The following is a 24,121-nucleotide window of genomic DNA, read 5'->3' as shown; positions in this document are numbered from 1 at the left end:
CGAGGAGCACTGCTGGGGTGGCAGCAAGAAAAACTCTTCCAGATATCGTAAACCTTCCGGGCACTTACCGACTCCCTCCAAACACAGTCCAACTCCAACCCAGGAGGAGCCAATGCCCAATGTTCATCATCCAGTGCTACAGGCGTTGCCGTAGTTCCTCCAGGGGACCTGTATCAAGATTTGAGCGGTATGACGGCCACCCGGGAGGATGCAAGGGATTCCTCTCTCAGTGCTCTCTGGTGTTCGAACTACGGTCCTCCTCGTTACACACCAATCGGGCCATGATCGCAACCATAATCTCTGTACTCTCAGGCAAGGCCCTGGCGTGGGCAACGGCGTTGTGGGAACAGCAGCCACCATCCTGCAGCTCCATATTAGCTTTCAATGCTGAGGTGCGACAAATCTTCGACCACCCAGTCAGTGGACGAGAAGCAGCCAGCTCACTGTTCAACATCTGCCAAGGGGCCAGACCAGTGTCCTCACTATTATTCTACAATGTAGAAAATATTAAAAATAAAGAAAAACCCTTGAATGTGTAGGTGTGTCCAAACTTATGACTGGAACTGTAAATATACACATATATATACACATGCACACACTACCGCTCAAAAGTTTGTGGTCACTTAGAAATGTTGTAACGTGTGCGTGCGCTGGGAGTCGGGAAGCAAGTTTAGGGAGTGAATAATTTAATAAATGAAACATAATGCAAAACAAGAAACACGAACTACACACAGACAGGAAACTGAAACAGAAACAATAACACCTGGGGAAGGAACCAAAGGGAGCGATATACAGTTGAAGTAGGAAGTTTACATACACCTTAGACAAATACATTTAAACTCAGTTTTTCACAATTCCTTACATTTAATCCTAGTAAAAATTCCCTGTCTTAGATCAGTTAGGATCACCACTTTATTTTAAGAATGTCAAATAATACTAGAGAGAATTATTTATTTCAGCTTTTATTTCTTTCATCACATTCCCAGTGGGTCAGAAGTTTACATGCACTCAATTAGTATTTGGTAGCATTGCCTTTAAATTGTTTAACTTGGGTCAAACGTTTCCACAAGCTTCCCACAATAAGTTGGGTGAATTTTGGCCCATTCCTCCTGACAGAGCTGGTGTTACTGAGTCAGGTTTGTAGGCCTTCTTGCTCGCACATGCTTTTTCAGTTCTGCCCACAAATCTTCTATGGGATTGAGGTCAGGGCGTAGCGATGGTCACTCCAATACCTTGACTTTGTTGTCACAACTTTGAAATTATGCTTGTGGTCATTGTCCATTTGGAAGACCCATTTGCGACCAAGCTTTAACTTCCTGACTGATGACTTGAGATGTTACTTCACTATATCCACATTATTTTCATCCCTCATGATGCCATCTATTTTTTTAAGTGCATCATACCCTCTTGCAGCAAAGCACCCCCACAACAAAATTCTGACACCCCCGTGCTTCACGGTTGGAATGGTGTTCTTCGGATTGCAAGCATCCCCATTTTCCTCCAAACATAACGATGGTCATAATGGCCAAACAGTTCTATTTTTGTTTCTTCAGACCAGAGGACATTTCTCCAAAAAGTACGATCTTTGTCCCCATGTGCAGTTGCAAGACGTAGTCTGTATTCTTTATGGCGGTTTCGGAGCAGTGGCTTCTTCCTTGCTGAGCGGCCTTTCAGGTTATGTTGATATAGGACTTGTTGTACTGTGGATATAGATACTTTTGTACCTGTTTCCTTCAGCATCTTCACAAGGTCCTTTGCTGTTGTTCTGGGATTGATTTGTACTTTTCACACCAAAGTACGTTCACCTCTAGGAGACAGAATGCGTCTCCTTCCTGAGTGGTATGACCATGGTCCCATGGTGTTTATACTTACATACTATTGTTTGTACAGATGAACGTGGTACCTTCAGGCGTTTGGAAATTGCTCCCAAGGATGAACCAAACTTGTTGAGGTCGACAATTTCTTTTCTGAAGTCTTGGCTGATTTATGTTGATTTCCCCATAATGTCAAGCAACGAGACAGTGAGTTTGAAGGTAGGCCTTGAAATACATCCACAGGTACACCTCCAATTGACTCAAATTATGTCAATTAGCCTAACAGAAGCTTCCAAAGCCATGACATCATATTCTGGAATTTTACAAGCTGTTTAAAGGCAGTCAACTTAGTGTATGTAAACTTCTGACCCACTGGAATTGTGATACATTGAATTATAAGTGAAAAAATCTGTCTGTAAACAATTGTTGGAAAAATAACTTGTGTCATGCACAAAGTAGATGTCCTAACTGACTTGCTAAAACTATAGTTTGTTAACAAGAAATCTGTGGAGTGGTTGAAAAACGAGTTTTAATGACTCCAACTTAAGTGTATGTAAACTTCTAACTTCAACTGTATATAGGGAATGTAATCAAGGAGGTGATGGAGTCCAGGTGACTCTGATGACGTGCAGGTGTATGTAACGATGGTGACAGGTGTGCGCCATAATAAGTAGCCCGATGACCTAGAGGTTGGGGAGGGAGCACACGTGACAAATGTCCTTGTTTTTAAAAGAAAGCAATTTTTTGGGCCATTAAAATAACATAAAATTCATCAGAAATACAGTGTAGACATTGTTAATGTTGTAAATGACTATTGTAGCTGGAAATGGTAGATCTTTTATGGAATATCTACATAGGCGTACAGGTGCCCCTTATCAGCAACCATCACTTCTATGTTCCAATGGCAAGTTGTGTTAGCTAATCCAAGTTGATAATTTTAAAAGGCTAATTGATCATTAGAAAACCATTTTGCAATGATGTTAGCACAGTTGAAAACTGTTGTTCTGATTAAATACCAATATACTGTATATATTTCAGCGTTTTCTCTTATTCTCAGATCTCAAACATGTTCTGAATAATTGTCTGGACAAATATATATAAACAAAATCAAAAGAAATCTACACACACACTCTCTCACACACACCCCTAGAGTATATGCAGTATAAGAACTGAATATTTTTGGTATATTTCCATGGAAACGGCAGATCTTTTATGGAATATCTACATAGGCTTATAGTTTGAGAAACAGACACCTCACAAGTCCTCACCTGGCAGCTTCATTAAATAGTATCCGCAAAACACCAGTCTTAACACCATACTTGTTCTGAGAAATGAAGGCTATTCCATGCAAGAAATTTCCAATAAACCTTTGATCTCATACAACTCTGTGTGCATCTCCCTTCACAGAACAGCGCAAACTGGCTCTGACCAGAATTGAAAGAGGAGTGTGAGGCCCCAGTGCACAACTGAGCAAAAGGACAAGTACATTTGAGTGTCTAGTTTCAGAAACAGACACCTCACAAGTCCTCAACTGGCAGCTTCATTAAATAGTACCCTTAAAACACCAGTCTCAAAGTCAACAGTGAAGAGGTGACTCTGGGATGCTGGCCTTCTAGGCAGAGTTGCAAAGAAAAAGCCATATCTCAGACTGGCCAATAAAAAGAAAAGATTAAGACAAGCAAAAGAACACAGACACTGGACAGAGGAACTCTGCCTAGAAGGTCAGCATCCTGGAGTTGCCTCTTCACTGTTGGCAAAGAGACTGGTGTTTTAAGGGTACTATTTAATGAAGCTGCCAGTTGAGGACTTGTGAGGCATCTGTTTCTCAAACTTGACACTCTAATGTACTTGTCCTCTTGCTCAGTTGTTCACTGTGGCCTCCCACTCTTTATATTCCGGTTCGAGCCAGATTGGGCTGTTCTGTGAAGGGAGTAGTACACTGCGTTGTACGAGATCTTCAGTTTCTTGGAAATTTCTCGCATGGAATAGCCTTCATTTCCCAGAACAAGTATGGTGTTAAGACTGGTGTTTTCGGATACTATTTAATGAAGCTGCCAGGTGAGGACTTGTGAGGTGTCTGTTTCTCAAACTATAAGCCTATGTAGATATTCCATAAAAAATCTGCCGTTTCCATGGAAATATACCAAAAATTATTCAGTTCTTATACTGCATATACTCTAGGGGTGTGTGTGAGAGAGTGTGTGTGTAGATTTCTTTTGATTTTGTTTATATATATTTGTCCAGACAATTATTCGGAACATGTTTGAGATCTGAGAATAAGAGAAAACGCTGAAATATATACAGTATATTGGTCTAGGCCAGTGGTTCACAAACATTTTATAGTCCCATACCCCTTCAAACATTAAACATCCAGCTGCGTACCCCCTCTAGCACCAGGGCCAGCGCACTCTCAAATTTAGTTTTTTGCCATCATTGTAAGCCTGCCACACGCACACTATACAATACATTTATTGACAATAAGAATGAGTGTGAGTTTTTGTCACAACCCAGCTTGTGGGAAGTGACAAAGAGCTCTTATAGGACCAGTACACAAATAATAATATAATAATCAATTATTTTGCTCTTCATTGAACCATCTTACATATAAAATTGTGAATAACTCACCACAGATTAATGAAAAGGGTGTGCATGGAAGGATGCACACAACTCTGCAATGTTGGGTTGTATTCGATAGAGTCTCAGTCTTAAATCATTTTCCACACACAGTATATGCCTGTATTTAGTTTTCATGCTAGTGAGGGCCGAGAATACACTCACACATAGGTACGTGGCTGCAAAGGGCAGGATACTCTGACAGTGGCTTCTGATTCATTTACATTTTCACAGAACCGCTTGTTGCAATTTCGATGAGGCTCTCTTGTTCAGTAAGTGGACTGGAGGCTGGGCATGAAAGGGATAATGAATCCAGTTGTTTGTGTCATCTGTTTCTGGAAAGTACTTGCATAATTGCGCACCCAACTCACTCAGGTGCTTCGTTATATCACATTTGACATTGTCCGTAAACTTGAGTTCAGATGCACACAAAAACTCATACAATGAGGCCTCCCGGGTGGCGCAGTGGTTAAGGGCCACCAGAGACCCTGGGTTCGCGCCCAGGCTCTGTCGTAACCGGACGCAACCGGGAGGTCCGTGGGGCGATGCACAATTGGCCTAGCGTCGTCCGGATTAGGGAGGGCTTGGCCGGTAGGGATATCCTTGTCTCAACGCGCACCAGCGACTCATGTGGCGGGCCGGGCGCAGTGCGTGCTAACCAAGGTTGCCAGGTGCATGGTGTTTCCTCCGACACATTGGTGCGGCTGGCTTCTGGGTTGGATGCGCGCTGTGTTAAGAAGCAGTGTGGCTTGGTTGGGTTGTGTATTGGAGGACGCATGACTTTCAACCTTCGTCTCTCCCGAGCCCGTACGGGAGTTGTAGCGATGAGACAACATAGTAGCTACTAACAATTGGATACCATGAAATTGGGGAGAAAAAGGGGTGGAAAAGGGGTTAAAAAGTTATTTTTTTTTACTGATGGATACACTGATGGAAAGACCTGTGTGTTGTCCTTGTTAATGCAGACAGAGAAGAGATACAATTTCTTAATCATAACCTCAATTTTGTCCCGCACATTGAATATAGTTGCAGAGAGTCCCTGTAATCCTAGATTCAGATCATTCAGGAGAGAAAAAACATCACCCAGATAGGCCAGTCGTGTGAGAAACTTGTCATCATGCAAGCGGTCATGCAAGCGGTCAGACAAGTGAAAATTATGGTAAATAAAAACATCTTTAAGCTTGTGTCAATACTTTGCCCCTTGATAACCAGCACACTGTTGTATGATGTAAAAGCGTTACATGGTCACTGTCCACATCATTGCATAGTGCAGAAAATACATGAGAGTTCAGGGGCCTTGCTTTAACCATTTTCACTGTAGTATCCAAAATATCTTTCAAGCTGTCAGGCATTCCCTTGGTAGCAAGAACCTCTTGCTGGATGCTACAGTGTACCCAAGTGGCGACGGAAGCAATTGCTTGCACGCACATTACCACTCCACATTCTTCCTGTCATGAGTTTTGCGCCATCAGTACCAACACATCTTGACCACCAAAGTCCATTTGATATCACAAAGCTGTCCAGTACTTTAAAAATATCCTCTCCTGTTGTCCTGGTATACAGAAGAAGATATCTTCCTTAATTGACCCCCCATAAACGTAACGGACATATACCAGGAGCTGTGCCAGGCATGCCACGTCTGTTGGCTCATCCAGCGGTAACGCATATAATTCACTGGCTTATATGCTAAACAGTAATTGTTTCAAAAATATCTACTGCTATGTCACTGATGAGTCGTGAAATAAGTGTTGTTTGATGAAGGCATTGTCTGTAAAGTTTTTTCTGGCTTTTTCCCCCAACATTGTCCCAACCATATCCGCGGTAGCAGGAAGAAGAAGAATGAAGTCTTCCACAATAATATGGAGCTTGCCTGTATAAATATTATTAAGATCTGAACATGTGAACATGTATTCACATGACTTGATTCATGAAATGTGTAAAAAACAGTAACCCCATTCGTCCAAAGACTAAATATAGTACAATATCAAGAACTCACATTGTAGACAAATGCTTTGGCCAACTTAAAACAGTCAGATTTGTCAATCAGTATGCTCAGAGAACAAGTGTAACAAAGGTCATTTTTTATTTCCGTTATGGACATGTTTGAGATAAGGACCTATGGTTCTTATTACGGGTGCATGGATGATCTTGATAGGGTTATCACTCTTTACTATGGGTAAAGGTTTTTCCATGGACCTAGACATCTGTGTGTATTATGCATAGTGCACAGCTTATATGGATTTAGTTTTGTTGTTTGAGCACTGTATACGGTACACAGCAAAGGGAATGCATATCTAGATCTGGAACACCTAGCTACATTTGGCTGCGGAGAGAAAGCTTGGCGTAAGGAGGGGTAAATGTTTACGACAAACACAATGTTGTCTACCCAGATACTCCAGTAGTCTTTTTTTAAATTAGCACGCTTGTGTGAGAGGGTCATTAGGAATGACTTAGAGCTCTGAGAGAGGAGAGTAGAGGGGCTGCTGAGGTAAAAGACAGAGACACTGAATGCTGACTCCACAACACACAGATCTATTAATCTATCTATCTGCCCCAGCAGCCAAAACAACAGCTAACATATCAATACAACACTCTGCAAACACAACACACATCACTGTCACTAACACTGTCTGCACATCACCACCCTTTAATAAACAATCAAACAAACAAACACACACACACACACACACACACACACACACACACACACACAGCACAAACAAACACATCCCCACCTCAGGTCACAACCCTGAACCGAATCACGAAACACTTTACAAACACCAGACTAACAACTACTATTACATACAACAGACACTGAAACTCACAGAGAATACAGGATCGTACCATTTTCAGGGTGCTCCATTTCCCCAATGCTGCCGTCTGGGGTGGTCCTCTCGTAGTGATCCTCAGGCAGGGTCAGGGGCCCGATACGGGGGCCAGATGATGACTTACTGCTGGGCGTCTCTGACTCCTCCAGGCCGCTGTCATAGTAACTGTGCTGAGATGCATCCTGCAGATCCTGTACCGGATTGGCTGTGGAGAATGTCACTCTGCGATGGGGGAGCTGAAATCAGAAAATATCTCCATCAACATAAAAGTCTAACATAAACCTTCTTAATAGATTAATTCCCCCCTTGCAGAGATCAGTTTACTAAATGGCCAGTCGCCATATTCAACAATGGAAAGATGACTACTCATGGCCCACATACAGTACACTCCCCCACCCCCACCCACACACACAAACACCCCTCGTAAAACTGAGGAAACCATTGGTGTAGCAGAAAAGGCCTTATTGCCTATTCTGTGCTGCTGAGAGTTTGTGGTAGAGATCAATAACCCAGGTCTGTACTCCACTCTCCCCTTCTCCATCTTCCCTTGTTCTCTTAGGCAGAACAGATCCATTTTAGCAGGGATTGGAAGCGATATGCCAGTCATTTTAGCACATATAGAGGAACCATACAGGGCTGCTTTTAGAGTGTTCATAGAGCTATCAACACTGGGTTGTCAATCAAGTCTACCGGACCACTAATGCTCTCAGGATGGTTTTATTATTATCAATCATTTTTTATCTATCAACCATTAATTTGCTCTTCCTCTCTGTTTCATTTATTCTTTCTTTCACTCACAATCAGTACTTCCTATTTGTATTCTGAAGTGTGGCCCCACATACACTGCATGTACACTTCTTCCTCCCACATGGCCCATTTGCCCGGGACAATTAAGTGTTAGCCATCATTTTAAACCTAACTGAACGCGATGCTTTCTAACTATGCAGACACTTTATAAAAACTCGCTATGTATGTGTGTGTATATGTACAGTATGTGTTTGTGAGTCTGTGCTTGAATGTGCACGTGTGTGTCTTAGGGCACATGTGTTTCCTCCCTTAATTAAATTATTCGGGGGGGGGGGGTAGCATAGTGGTTAAAGCATTTGGCCAGTAACCAAAAGGTTGCTAGTCCAAATCCCAGAGCGGACATGGTAAAAATCTGTCATTCTGCCCCTGAACAAGGCGGTTAACCCACTGTTTCTAGGCCGTCATTGTAAATAAGAATTTGTTCTTAACTGACTTGCCTAGTTAATAAATAAACATATTTATTTTTATCTGTAATAAAAAAATGCATGCCGCACTTCTGGTGATACGTAAATGTAAGTGACATTATTTTATCTACCGTGAAAAATGTGGAGAATTGTAAATGGAATTGCTTGATCTACTGTATGAAAGAATACCATGGTCATGAAGAATGCAAATTGCATTGTTTGATCTGTGTTAAGGCCTACAAGTACAGTGCCTTGCGAAAGTATTTGGCCCCCTTGAACTTTGCGACCTTTTGCCACATTTCAGGCTTCAAACATAAAGATATAAAACTGTATTTTTTGTGAAGAATCAACAACAAGTGGGACACAATCATGAAGTGGAACGACATTTATTGGATATTTCAAACCTTTTTAACAAATCCAAAACAGGAAAAATTGGGCGTGCAAAATTATTCAGCCCCTTTACTTTCAGTGCAGCAAACTCTCCAGAAGTTCAGTGAGGATCTCTGAATGATCCAATGTTGACCTAAATGACTAATGATGATAAATACAATCCACCTGTGTGTAATCAAGTCTCCGTATAAATGCACCTGCACTGTGATAGTCTCAGAGGTCCGTTAAAAGCGCAGAGAGCATCATGAAGAACAAGGAACACACCAGGCAGGTCCGAGATACTGTTGTGAAGAAGTTTAAAGCCGGATTTGGATACAAAAGATTTCCCAAGCTTTAAACATCCCATGGAGCACTGTGCAAGCGATAATATTGAAATGGAAGGAGTATCAGACCACTGCAAATCTACCAAGACCTGGCCGTCCCTCTAAACTTTCAGCTCATACAAGGAGAAGATTGATCAGAGATGCAGCCAAGAGGCACATAATCACTCTGGATGAACTGCAGAGATCTACAGCTGAGGTGGGAGACTCTGTCTATAGGACAACAATCAGTCGTATATTGCACAAATCTGGCCTTTATGGAAGAGTGGCAAGAAGAAAGCCATTTCTTAAAGATATCCATAAAAAGTGTTGTTTAAAGTTTGCCACAAGCCACCTGGGAGACACACCAAACATGTGGAAGAAGGTGCTCTGGTCAGATGAAACCAAAATTGAACTTTTTGGCAACAATGCAAAACGTTATGTTTGGCATAAAAGCAACACAGCTCATCACCCTGAACACAACATCCCCACTGTCAAACATGGTGGTGGCAGCATCATGGTTTGGGCCTGCTTTTCTTCAGCAGGGACAGGGAAGATGGTTAAAATTGATGGGAAGATGGATGGAGCCAAATACAGGACCATTCTGGAAGAAAACCTGATGGAGTCTGCAAAAGACCTGAGACTGGGACGGAGATTTGTCTTCCAACAAGACAATGATCCAAAACATAAAGCAAAATCTACAATGGAATGGTTCAAAAATAAACATATCCAGGTGTTAGAATGGCCAAGTCAAAGTCCAGACCTGAATCCAATCGAGAATCTGTGGAAAGAACTGAAAACTGCTGTTCACAAATGCTCTCCATCCAACCTCACTGAGCTCGAGCTGTTTTGTAAGGAGGAATGGGAAAAAATGTCAGTCTCTCGATGTGCAAAACTGATAGAGACATACCCCAAGTGACTTACAGCTGTAATCGCAGCAAAAGGTGGCGCTACAAAGTATTAACTTAAGGGGGCTGAATAATTTTGCACGCCCAATTTTTCAGTTTTTGATTTGTTAAAAAAGTTTGAAATATCCAATAAATGTCGTTCCACTTCTTGATTGTGTCCCACTTGTTGTTGATTCTTCACAAAAAAATACAGTTTTATATCTTTATGTTTGAAGCCTGAAATGTGGCAAAAGGTCTCAAAGTTCAAGGGGGTCGAATACTTTCGCAAGGCACTGTACCTTGCAACTCGGATATAATGTACTTAGTATACAGACTTTTATTGGGACGTGGGTTAGCATTGTTATTATGATATTTCAATCAAGCCGTTTATTGCTTTACTAGAACGGACTGAGGTAATGGTATTCTCAAGGAGAACTCTCAAACTCTGATTAAAGGTATCCTAAGCAGACACATTACTATTTAAATATAAGGGTGTATTTAGTTGTTTAAATATGGATTCTTGCTAAAACTGCTCTTGTAGGCATTGCTCGAGAGTCAGCATTTCCCTGGGTAGGCTATGTATGGTACACTGGGAGGCTATGGCTACGCAGATGGGAAATAAGATTCATTTTTAGTCAGAACACAGCTACTCCACCAGGGCTGGAGTGGGTACAGAGAGGAGACAGTTGCACTAGCAGTCGGGGTCAATTCTGAGGGCTAGAGGCGACTTGGAGGAGATTGTATAGGACTAGAGGCTGGAAACTCAAAGAATTGGATCTTGGGGTGGGGCTTAAGCAAAATCAGAAAGCACTGTATGTGGTGCCGAAGAAGATGGCTGAAGTCTTCCATGCTCATAACCGATTGTGCTATTTTGTTCGTTTTTTGCATTGTTTTAAATCATTTTTTACTTATTTTGTACAGAAATTTGCTCCTACCATTGCTTATGACCGAAAATAACTTCTGGCCATCAGAACTGTGATTACTCAACACGAACTGGAAGAAGCTTTTTCCTTTAACGAGTCCAACTAGAAGTATATACTGCTCTCCCGGGGACAGGCCCAAATCCCCATCATTTGCGTGAAGAAAAGACGAAGGAACAGAGGATGCAGATCGGCCTGCCTTCTGAGAATCTGAAGGCGAGCGAGTAAACTCCCACTGCCATCAGTCCTACTTGCTAACATCATTGGAAAATAACATTGATGACCTACGATTTCGATTATCCTACCACCGAGTTGTGGCTGAACGACTGCACGGATAATATAGAGCTGGTGGGATTTTCAATGCACCGGCAGAACAGAGAAGCTATGTCTGTGTGTCTTTTTGTCAATAACTGCTGGTGCGCGATGTCTAATATTAAAGAAGTCTCGAGGTATTGCTCACCTGACGTAGAGTACCTTATGATAAGCTGTAGGACACACTATTTACCAGGAGAGTTCTCCTCCATATTATTCGTAGCCGTTTATTTACCACCACAGACCGATGCTGGCACTAAGACTGCACTCAACCAAGTCTATCAGGCCATAAGCAAACAAGAAAATGCTCATCCAGAAGCGGTGCTCCTAGAGGCCGGGGACTTTAATGCAGGCAAATTTAAATCAGTTTTACCAAGTTTTTACCAGCATGTCACATGTGCAACCAGAGGGAAAAAACTCTAGATCACATTTACTCCACAAACAGAGATGCATACACTGCTCTCCCCCGCCCTCCATTCTGACCATAACTATATCCTCCTTTCACGACTCCCGCCAAAGTCGGCTCCTCGCCTTGTTTGGGCGGCGCTCGGCGCTCGACGTAACCGGTCTTCTAGCCATCGCCGCTCCACCTTTCATTTTCCATTTGTTTTGTCTTGTTTTTCCACACACCTGTTTTACATCCCCTCATTACTCTACCTGTATATATTCCTCTGTTACCCCCCCATGTCTGTGTGTGTAATTGTTTGTTACATGTCATGTGTGATGCATCATGCTGTTTTTTTCGCCGGGTCTTGTTTGAAAACCGTAGTATTGTATGCTGTACATTATTTGTGTGACGAGTGTGCCATTCGCTTTTGCCTTTGGTGGGAGTGTCGTTACGCAGTTGTGTCAGACTGTTCTGCAAAATAAAGTGTGCCTGTTCACTCATCTCTGCTCTCCTGCACCTGACTTCAGTTAACCAGTTGCGCACACTGTTTACACCTCCTGATTCCTGCTTACATGCAAAAACTAAAGCAGGAAGTACCAGTGACTCGCTCAATTCGAAAGTGGTCAGATGATGCAGATGCTACACTACAGAACTGTTTTGCTAGCACAGAATGGAATATTTTCCGGGATTCGTCCAATGGCATTGAGGAGTATACCACCTCAGTCATCGGCTTCATCAATGAGTGCATTGATGACGTCGTCTCCACAGTGACTGTACGTACATATCCCAACCAGAAGCCATGGATAACAGGCAACATCCGCATCGAGCCAAAGGCTAGTTCTGCTGTTTTCAAGGAGCAGGACACCATTCCGGACGCAATATATGAAAATCCCGCTATGCCCTCAGATGAACCAAGCAAAGCCTCAATACAGGACTAAGATTGAATCTTACTATACCGGCTCTGACACTCGTCAGATGTGGCAGGGCTTGAAAACTATTACAGACTACAAAGGGAAACCCAGATGCAAGCTGCCCAGTGACGTGAGCCTAACAGATGAGCTAAATGCTTTTCATGCTCGATTCGAGGCAAGCAACACTGAATCATGCACGAGAGCACCAGCTGTTCTGGATGTCTGTGTGATAATGCTCTCGGTAGCCGATGTGAGCAAGACATTTAAACAGGTCAACATTCACAAAGCCGCGGGGCCAGATGGATTACCAGGACGTGTACTCAAAGCATGCGCGGAACAACTGGCAAGTGTCTTCACTGACATTTTCAACCTCTCCCTGACTAAGTCTGTAATACATATATGTTTAAATTAGAAAACCATAGTCCCTGTGCCCATGGAAGCGAAGGTAACCTGCCTAAATGATTATTGCTCTGTAGCACTCACGTCGGTAGCCATGAAGTGCTTTGAAAGGCTGGTCATGTCTCACATCAACAACATCCTCCCGGATACCCTAGACCCACTCCAATTCGCATACCAAGCCCAACAGATGAAGCAATCTCTATTGCACTCCACACTGCCCTTTCCCACTTGGAAAAAAGGAACACCTATGTGAGAATGCTTTTCATTGACTACTGCTCAGTGTTCAACATCATAGTGCTCACGAAGCTCATCACTAAGCTAAACGCATCCCTCTGCAACAGGATCCTGGATTTCCTGACGGGCCGCCCCAAGTGGTAAGGGTAGGCAACAGCATGTCTGCCACGCTAATCCTGAACACTGGGGCCCCTCACCCAATTCAGAGACCGTTTTCTCTGCTACCGCACAGCAAGCGGTACCGGAGCGCCAAGTCTAGGACCAAAATGCTCCTTAATAGCTTCCACCTCCAAGCCAGAAGACTGCTGAACAGTTAATCAAATGGCCACCGGACTATTACAACAACATTGACGAATACTCTGATTCGGTGAGCGAGTTCATTAGAACGTGCATTGAAGATGTCGTTCCCATAGCAACGATTAAAACAGTCCCAAACCAGAAACCGTGGATTGATGGCAACATTCGCGTGAAACTGAAAGCGCAAACCACTGCTTTTAACCAGGGCAAGGTGACCGGAAACATGACCGAATACAAACAGTGTAGCTATTCCCTCCGCAAGGCAATCAAACAAGCTAAGCATCAGTATAGAGACAAAGAAGAGTCGCAATTCAACGGCTCAGACACAAGAGGTATGTGGCAGGGTCTACAGTCAATCACGGATTACAAAAAGAAAACCAGCCCTGGCACGGACCAGGATGTCTTGCTACCAGGCAGACTAACTAACATTTTTGCCCGCTTTGAGGATAAAACAGTGCCACTGACACAGCCCGCAACCAAAACATGCGGACTCTCCTTCACTGCGGACTCTCCTTCACTGCAGCCGACGTGAGTAGAACATTTAAATGTGTTAACCCTAGCAAGGCTGCAGGCCCAGACGGCATCCCCAGCCGCGCCCTCAGAGCATGCGCAGACCAGCTGGCTGGTGTGTTTACGGACATATTCAATCAATCCTTATCCCAGTCTGCTGTTCCCACATGCTTCAAGAGGGCCACCATTGTTCCTGTTCCCAAGAAAGCTAAGGTAACTGAGCTAAACAACTACCGCCCCGTAGCACTCACTTCCATCATCATGAAGTGCTTTGAGAGACTAGTCAAGGACCATATCACCTCCACCCTACCTGGCACCCTAGACCCACTCCAATTTGCTTACCGCCCCAATAAGTCCACAGACGACGTAATCGCAACCACACTGCACACTGCCCTAACCCATCTGGACAAGAGGAATACCTATGCGAGAATGCTGTTCATCGACTACAGCTCAGCATTTAACACCATAGTACCCTCCAAACTCGTCATCAAGCTTGATACCCTGGGTCTCGACCCCGCCCTGTGCAACTGGGTACTGGACTTCCTGACGGGCCGCCCCCAGGTGGTGAGGGTAGGTAACAACATCTCCACCCCGCTGATCCTCAACACTGGGGCCCCACAAGGGTGCGTTCTGAGCCCTCCTGTAGTCCCTGTTCACCCTCGACTGCGTGGACATGCACGCCTCCAACTCAATCATCAAGTTTGCGGACGATACTACAGTGGTAGGGTTGATTACCAACAACGACGAGACGGCCTACAGGTCGGAGGTGAGGGCCCTCGGAGTGTGGTGTCAGGAAAATAACCTCACACTCAACATCAACGAAACTAAGGAGATGATTGTGGACTTCAGGAAACACCAGAGGGAGCACCCCCCTATCCACATCAATGGGACAGTAGTGGAGAGGGTAGTAAGTTTTAAGTTCCTCGGCGTACACATCACAGACAAACTGAATTGGCCCACCCACACAGACAGCATCGTGAAGAAGGCGCAGCAGCACCTCTTCAACCTCAGGAGGCTGAAGAAATTTGGTTTGTCACCAAAAGCACTCACAAACTTCTATAGATGCACAATCGAGAGATCCTGTCGGGCTGTATCACCGCCTGGTACGGCAACTGCTCTGCCCACAACCGTAAGGCTCTCCAGAGGGTAGTGAGGTCTGCACAACGCATCACCGGGGGAAAACTACCTGCCCTCCAGGACACCTACACCACCCGATGTCACAGGAAGGCCATAAAGATCATCAAGGACAACAACCACCCGAGCCACTGCCTGTTCACCCCGCTATCATCCAGAAGGCGAGGTCAGTACAGGTGCATCAAAGCAGGGACCGAGAGACTGAAAAACAGCTTCAATCTCAAGGCCATCAGACTGTTAAACAGCCACCGCTAACATTGAGTGGCTGCTGCCAACACACTGACTCAACTCCAGCCACTTTAATAATGAGAATTGATGGAAATTGATGTAAAATATATCACTAGCCACTTTAAACAATGCTACTTAATATAATGTTTACATACCCTACATTATTCATCTCATATGTATATGTATATACTGTACTCTATGTCATCTACTGCATCTTTATGTAATACATGTATCACTAGTCACTTTAAACTATGCCACTTTGTTCACATACCCTACATTACTCATCTCATATGTATATACTGTACTCGATACCATCTACTGCATCTTGCCTATGCCGTTCTGTACCATATCTTCATGTACATATTCTTTATCCCTTTACACTTGTGTGTATAAGGTAATAGTTTTGAAATTGTTAGGTTAGATTACTCGTTGGTTATTACTGCACTGTCGGAACTAGAAGCACAAGCATTTCGCTACACTCGCATTAACATCTGCTAACCATGTGTATGTGACAAATACATTTGATTTGATTTGAGATGTGGCCAGGGCAATAAATTGTAATGTCCGTACTGTGAGACACCTAAGACAGCACTGCAGAGAGACAGGATGGACAGCTGATCGTCCTCGCAGTGGCAGACCATGTGTAACAATACCTGCACAGGATCGGTACATATAAACATCACACCTGCGGGACAGGTACAGGATGGCATCAACAACTGCCCGAGTTACACCAGGAACGCACAAACCCTCCTTCAGTGCTCAGACTGTCCACGAGAGGCTGGACTGAGGGCTTGTAGGCCTGTTGTAAGGCAGGTCCTCACAAGACATCACGGGCAACAATGGGCACAAACCCACCGTCGCTGGAAAAAAATAAGTGCTCTTCTCGAGTCGCGGTTTTGTCTCACCAGGGGAGATGGAGACATCCTCCTCCCTCATGTGGTACCCTTCCTGCAGACTCATCCTGACTTGACCCTCCAGCATGACAATGCCACCAGCCATACTGCTCGTTCTGTGTGTGATTTCCTGCAAGACAAGCGATCTTCTGCTCTGGCCAGCAAAAAGCCTGGATCTCATTCCCATTGAGCACGTCTGGGACCCGTTGGATCGGAGGGTGAGAGCTAGGGCCATTCCCCCCAGAAATGTCCGGGAAATTGCAGGTGCCTTGGTGGAAGAGTGGGGTAACATCTCACAGCAAGAATTGGCAAATCTGGTGCAGTCCATGAGGAGGAGATGCACTGCAGCCCTTAATGCAGCTGGTGGCCATACCAGATACTGACTGTTACTTTTGATTTTGACACCCCTTTGTTCAGGGACACATTATTCCATTTCTGTTAGTCACATGTCTGTGGAACTTGTTCAGTTTATGTCTCAGTTGTTGATTGTTATGGTCATACAAATATTTACACATGTTAAGTTTTCTGAAAATAAGCGCAGTTGACCGTGAGAGGACGTTTCATTTTTGCTGAGTTTTTAATTTTTTTAAATTAATTTAGCTTATTTGGTAAATATTTTCTTAACTGTTGGTTAAGTATTTCATGGTAAGGTCTACACTTGTGGAATTCCACACATGTGACAAATAAACTTTAATTTGATTTGATGTAAATGTGAGTATCTGATAATCTGATCGTTGTCATATACAATGATCAGGATTTGATCAATGTCACATGGAATGATCATGATAGGAGTGCAAGAGAACATACAGATGGAATTTGTCAGAATCAGAGAGTTTGAGTCCCAGACTGAGGAGTTGCTTGACCTGGCACAGTAGAGTGTAAATGATGCCCTGTAGCCAATCGCTGGCTGATGGAACAGACTGGGATCAGTATGTTCCTCTCACTTTAGGTGTGGTCTGATTTGAAGTGCTGCTCTAATGGAAGGAGAGACATTCTCAGCTCAGCATGGGCCAGGGAGGCTGGTGGGAGAGCTTTTTTGTATGCAAGTTCATTCACACCATTACTCCTGCATCCTGTCATATGAAACGGTGTGAACAGTGAGATTCGTCATTAGATGTGCCAGCTACATTCTAACTCGCTGAGGCTGGCTGCAGTAATGCATGGTAGCACTGTGACAACATTATGGCATTTCAAGGCCGGTGCACTCGTTAAGTGCATTTCCTCGGCATAGAAAGGGTTTCCCATGGAGAGTACTGTATTCTTCAGGGACAGTGAAGAGCATGAATACAATACAATACCTCACTGAATGGCAAGATGTAGCAGATGGTTAATCTAGCCATCTACTTGCTCCTTCTCTCCTCTCTTTCCATATAATGGGGCCCCTCCCTCCATATCCCCTTACATAAACGAAGGTTTTCTCTTCCTTTGTCCTAACACGTGTCATGACGTGGCCCTTTCTTGGTGTAGATTCTCTCTCTCACACTCTCTCTTATACCCAGGTTTTGTTATCTAAGGTCATAAATTCCTGGCAAAGACTCTCTCCCCCTGGAGCACAGAGAGAGAACAAAGGACTTCACTTGGCCAAACTCCTAAATCCCCAAAAATTGGATAATTAAACATTCTTTCTACTTTTGAGAATGTGGGAATGATCCGTGGACACTTAAGTGACAGTTATGTTGAGTGTGTTTCATTTGGTGATCTCATGAAGGACAGGAAACACACACAACTATCAGGGATCAAGGTACGACCCAGATGCAGACTGTCGAAGTAACAATATTTATTTGTCGCAACGGGCAGGCAAAGAGAGGTCAAGGTAGGCAGGGGTCAAAAATCCAGGGTAAGGCAAAGGTACAGGATTGCAGGCAGATTCAGGGTCAGGCAGAGAGGTCAGGCGGGCAGGTACAGGGTCAGGACAGGCAAAGGTCAAAAACCAGGAGGACGAGGAAAGAGAGGCTGGGAAAACGATAGGCGCTGACAGGAAAAATGCTGGTAAGCTTGAACGAACAAGACGAACTGGCAACAAACAGACAGAGAACACAGGTATGAATACACAGGGGTAATTAGCAAGACGGGAGACGTCTGGAGGGGGTGGAGACAAGCACAAGGACAGGGGAAACAGATCAGGGTGTGACAATAACAGTATCTCTTAAAGTGTACATTTCCCAGCTGTCAGGTTTACATCTAAATATTGTGAAACGTATGTGATTAAACATTAAACTATTTGTGAAAAGATGTAATGTGATTTTAACCTTCTAAATTAGAGTATGGATTTTCATAAAGATTAACTAATCAGTGGCCACGCCCACGTGAGCATAGACATTACGTCGGCATCATGGAACCGCCCTTTCCTACTGAAACATACAAACCTACTCTTGATGAAATTCACACCAGACCATGCAAATGGTTGAATTTCTAAGACCAAATCATGCCGGGTGATGCTGATGTGTGAAGTGGCTTAACATCTTGACGCAACCCATCCCGTTAGCAGGATCATTTTCATCAACAACCGCTGAATTGCAGAGCGCCACATTAAAACATTTTTACTAAAAATATTTATATTCATGAAATCACAAGTACAATATAGCAAAACACATCTTAGCTTTTTGTTAATCCACCTGTCGTGTCAGATTTTGAAAATATGCTTTACAGCAAAAGCAATCCAAGCGTTTGTGTAAGTTTATCGAAAAAACATTATGAACACCTAGCATCAAAGTAGCTTGGTCATGAAAATCCGAAAAGCAATCAAATTAATCGTTTACCTTTGATGATCTTTGGATGTTTTCACTCACGAGACTCCCAGTTACACAATAAATGTTCCTTTTGTTCCATAAAGATTATTTTTACATCCAAAATACCTCAGTTTGTTTGGCGCGTCATGTTCAGAAATCCACAGGCTCGAGCGGTCATGACAACGCAGACGAAAATTCCAAATAGTATCCGTAATGTCCACAGTAACATATTAAACATTTTGTATAATCAATCCTCAGGTTGTTTTTAAAATATATAATTGATAATATATCAACCGGCACTGTCTCTTTTTCAGTAGGAAAGGGAGAGACAATGGCTGCCCCACTTTGTTGTGCAAGCAAAACTCATGGGAACACCCAGCAATCCACTACGCAATGTTATCTTTCTCGCTCATTTTTCAAAATAAAAGCCTGAAACTATGTCTGAATACTGTTGACACCTTGAGGAAGCGACAGGAAAAGGAATCTGGTTGATATCCCTTTAAATGGAGCAAAGGCAGGCTATGGAACACGGAGCTTTCAAAATAGAAGCGACTTCCTGGTTTGATTTTCCTCAGGTTTTCGCCTGCAATATCAGTTCTGTTATACTCACAGACAATATTTTGACAGTTTTGGAAACTTTAGAGTGTTTTCTATCCTAGTCTGTCAATTATATGCATATTCTAGCATATGGGCCTGAGAAATAGACCGTTTACTTTGGGAATGTTAGTTTTCCAAACTTAAAAATAGTGCCCCCTAGCGGAAAGAGGTTAAACTTACAACTCTACCAAAGGACAAGACTATAACACATGGAGCATTGGCTACACGGCTGGAAATTGTTAAACTCTGAGACTATCGATTCACTACAGAATAAGTGAGACATTCTAGATGACACGAATTACTAGACTGAAGCTAGAAATTACATACATTTATGATGAGAATACCGACAACCGCCGAAGCATCTATCTATGAGAACATTTCTGAATGGTACTCTGAAGTATCGTTTCTAACCACATGCAACCACAAAAGCCTGACTTCAATGAAAGTTTACCAGACACTCCGATGAAACCTACAGGATGATCGAGGATTCCAACAGAGAAGACAACAACGACATACGGACGTAAATATATATACATTGCAATTATTCTCTAATGAGCGTCTGTTCATGGGCAAAGGATTAGCATTTCAATTAATATAATTATAGACTGTGTAATGAATCCATTTGTCTTTCCCGCTCTTTCACAGTCCCACCCCTTTCCTTTTGTCTACCAAGCTGTCATATCTGCTTATCCCACTAGGGACTTTCCTGTCATTGTTACTAACCAATTTTTACTGTTTGTTTGTTTCTGTGATTATTTAGTTAGTTGGTAATGTGTCGAGTAAATAAATAATTAAATTACAAAAGGGAAAATAAATAAATAAATATGGTTTCTATTGACAATGGTGTTTGTTCTTCACGGGTTGCCCTTTTCTTGTGGCAACAGGTCACACATCTTGCTCCTGCGATGGCACACTGTGGTATTTCACCCAGTAGATATGGAAGTTTATCAAAATTGGGTTTGTTTTCTAATTCTTTGTGGATCTGTATAATCTGAGGGAAATCTGTGTCTCTATGGTCATACATTTGGCAGGAGGTTAGAAAATGCAACTCAGTTTCCACCTCATTTTGTGGGCAGTGTGCACATAGCCTGTCTTCTCTTGAGAGCCAGGTCTGCCTACGGTGGCCTTTCTTAATAGCAAGGCTATGCTCACTGAGTCTGGTCAGTCACAGTGGTCAGTTATTCCGCTACTGTGTACTCTCTGATTAAGACCAAATAATATTCTAGTTTGCTCAATTTTTTTGTTAATTCTTTCAAAATGTGTCAAGTAATTATCTTTTTGTATTCTCATGATTTGGTTGGGTCTAATTTTGTTGCTGTCTTTGGGCTCTGTGGGGTCTGTTTGTGTTTGTGAACAGAGCCCCAGAACCAGCTTGTTTAAGGGACACTTTTCCAGGTTCATCTCTCTGTAGGTGATGGCTTTGTTATGGAAGGTTTGGGAATCACTTCCTTTTAAGTGGATGGGGAATTTAAAGTCTCTTTTCTGGATTTTGATCATTAGCAGGTATCGGCCTAATTCTGCAAGGCATGCATTATTTGGTGTTTTATGGAGGATATTTTTGCAGAATTCTGCATGCAGAGTCTCAATTTGGTGTTTGTCCCATTTTGTGAATTCCTGGTTGGTGACCAGACCCCATACATCACAACTATGAAGGGCAGTGGGTTCTATAACTGACTAAATTATTTTTAGCCAGATCCTAATTGGTATGTCACATTTTATGTTCGTTTTGATGGCATAGAAGGCCCTTCTTGCCTTGTCTCTCAGCTCGTTCAAAGCTTTGTGGAAGTTACCTGCGGCGCTGATGTTTAGGCCGAGGTATGAATCGTTTTTTGTGAGCGCTAGGGCAACGGCGTCTAGATAGAATTTCTATTTGTGGTCCTGGCGACTGAGATTTACTGTCAGGACCCAGGTCTGTCAGAATCTGTGCAGAAGATCTAGATGCTGCTGTAGGCCCTCCTTGGTTAGTAACAGAAGCACCAGATCATCAGCAAACAGTAGACATTTGATTTCAGATTCTAGTAGGCCGTGTGCTGCATACTGGTCGTGCCCTCGCCAAATCGTTAATATAGATGTTGAAGAGAGTGGTGCTTAACCTGCGTCCCTGTCTCACCCCACGGCCCTGTGGAAAGAAAGATGTGTGTTTTGACAATTTTAAGTGCACACTTGTTTGTGTACATGGATTTTATAATGTCATATGTTTTTCCCCCCAAGACCACTTTCCATCAATTTGTATTAGACCCTCATGCCGAATTGAGTCAAAGGCTTTTTTGAAATCAACAAAGCATGAGAAGACTTTACCTTTGTTTTGGCATGTTTGTTTGTCAATTAGGGTGTGCAGGGTGAATATGTAGTCTGTTGTACGGTAATTTGGTAAATAGCCAATTTCACATTTGCTCATTATATTGTTTTCACTGAGGAAATGTACGAGTCTGCTGTTAATGATAATGCAGAGATTTTCTCAAGGTTGCTATTGATGCATATCCCACGATAGTTATTGGGATCAAATTTGTCTCCACTTTTGTGGATTGGGGTGATCAGTCATTGGTTCCAAATATTGGGGAAGATGACAGAGCTAAGGATGATGTTTAAGTATAGCCAATTGGAATTTGTTGTCTCTATTTTTTATCATTTCATTGACGATACCATCAACACCACAGGCGTTGGGTTGGAGGGTTTGTATTTTGTCCTGTAGTTCATTCAATTTAATCAAATGTTATTGGTCGCATACACATGGTTAGCAGATGGTAATGCGAGTGTATTGAAATACTTGTGCTTCTAGTTCCAACAGTGCAGTAATATCTAACAAGTAGCCTAGTGGTTAGAGTGTTGGACTAGTAACCGGAAGGTTGCAAGTTCCAACCCATGAGCTGACAAGGTACAAATCTGTCGTTCTGCCCTTGAACAGGCAGTTAACCCACTGTTCCTAGGCCGTCATTGAAAATAAAAATTTGTTCTTAACTGACTTGCCTAGTTAAATAAAGGTGAAATAAATATAAATATATGGATGAGCGAAGGCTGTGCGGCATAGGAAAGATGCAGTAGATGGTATGAGATGAGTGATGTAGGATATGTAGACAATATTAAAGTGCTGTTATTTAAAGTGACTAGTGATCCATTTATTACATTTATGAAAGTGACCAGAGATTTGAGTCTGTATGTTGGCGATGGCTGTTAAACAGTCTGATGGCCTTGAGATAGAAGCTGTTTTTCATTCTCTCGGTCCCAGCTTTGATGCACCTGCTCTGACCTCACCTTATGGATGATAGCGGGGTAAACAGGAAGTGGCTCGGGTAGTTGTTGTCCTTGATGATCTTTTTGGCCTTCCTGTGACATCGGGTGCGGTAGGTGTCCTGGAGGGATGTCTCTCTGGAAGGCAACTCGTGATGCTAATTTCATCCACCTTGTTGTCTAGAGATTGGACATTGGCGAGTAATATGCTCAGAAGCGGTGGATGGTGTGCTCGCCTTCTAAGTCTGACCTGTAGGCCACTCTGTCTGCCTCTCCTGCGGCGACAGCGATATTTTCGTTCGGCCTCTGGGATAAGATCCCATGTCCAGGGTGGAGGTCTGAACAAAGGATCTGCATCAAGAGAGTCGTAATTGGAAAATCCAGTGGGTTCTGGTAGTCTTTAATAGTTGATTATAAGATTTGTATTTGATCATGTATATGTTTTTGCTGTAGTTCTGATTTCTGACGTGCTGTTCCTTCTTTTTCCGTTGTGAAGTTCTGCATTGTTTTAGTAATTCACCATAGTGAAGGCGTAGACTCAGGTTTTCTGGGTCGCTATGTTTTTGGTTGGATAGGTTTCTCAATTTCTTTCTTAGGTTTTTGCATTCTTCATCCAACCATATGTCATTGTTGTTCATTTTCTTCGGCTTTCTGTTTGAATTGTTTTAATTTGATAGGGAAGCTGAAGCTAAAATATATTGTTTAGGTTTTCTACTGCCTCTTTCCCCCTCGCTCCCCCCTCCGCTTGTTGCCCCAGCCTCCTGCCCCTGTCCCCCTCCCTCCCCCCTCTGCTTGTTGTTCCATCCTCCTGCCCCCCTCCCTGCCCCCTCTGCTTGTTGGTCCAGACTCCTGCCCTTGTCCTCGTCCCTTCCCCCTCTGCTTGTTAAGCCAGCCTCCTACCCCTGTCCTCCCCTATCTACTTCTTGTCCCTGCCTCCTGACTCTGTCCCCCTCCCTCCCCCCTCTGCCTCTTGTCCTCTAGTTTTCTGGTAGCTGTGTCTCATTGATAAGCCTGGATTATTTGAAGACTCCCGTTTCACACTGCTTGCCTCCAAGCTATTGCACCTACAGTACAAACACAACTATATGATAGAGAAAGAGAGAGGGAGCAAGAAAGAAAACGAGAGGGGTTTGTGGTGGTAACAGAGGAGACAGGAGTGAAATCGAAAATAAAAACAGAACCGTATGCAATTCTTTCGCTTCTGCTTCACTTTCTATGATTTTATGCTTGCTGCATCTCTTCAGAGGTGCACTCCTTCATTGTCATATTTGTTCGTGTAGCTCATTTTTCCTGTGCTCT

The 24,121-nt window shown here is 43.2% G+C and overlaps 1 protein-coding gene across 1 annotated transcript in view; it reads right to left on the bottom strand.

The window, feature by feature from the left end:
- The window catches only part of LOC109892086 (protocadherin-1-like), a 142,597-nt gene that overhangs the window by 34,340 nt on the left and 84,136 nt on the right, over nucleotides 1-24,121 (bottom strand). The window contains exon 4 of the mRNA XM_020484507.2: nucleotides 7,272-7,491. Within this exon, the coding sequence (XP_020340096.1) occupies nucleotides 7,272-7,491 (220 nt within the window). The remainder of the gene's footprint in view (nucleotides 1-7,271; nucleotides 7,492-24,121) is intronic.

Source organism: Oncorhynchus kisutch, linkage group LG6 (assembly GCF_002021735.2).
Source record: "Oncorhynchus kisutch isolate 150728-3 linkage group LG6, Okis_V2, whole genome shotgun sequence".
NCBI lineage: Eukaryota > Metazoa > Chordata > Actinopteri > Salmoniformes > Salmonidae > Oncorhynchus > Oncorhynchus kisutch.
Note: the sequence above shows the minus strand (reverse complement) of the source record. Positions and strands in the feature narration are given on the sequence as shown.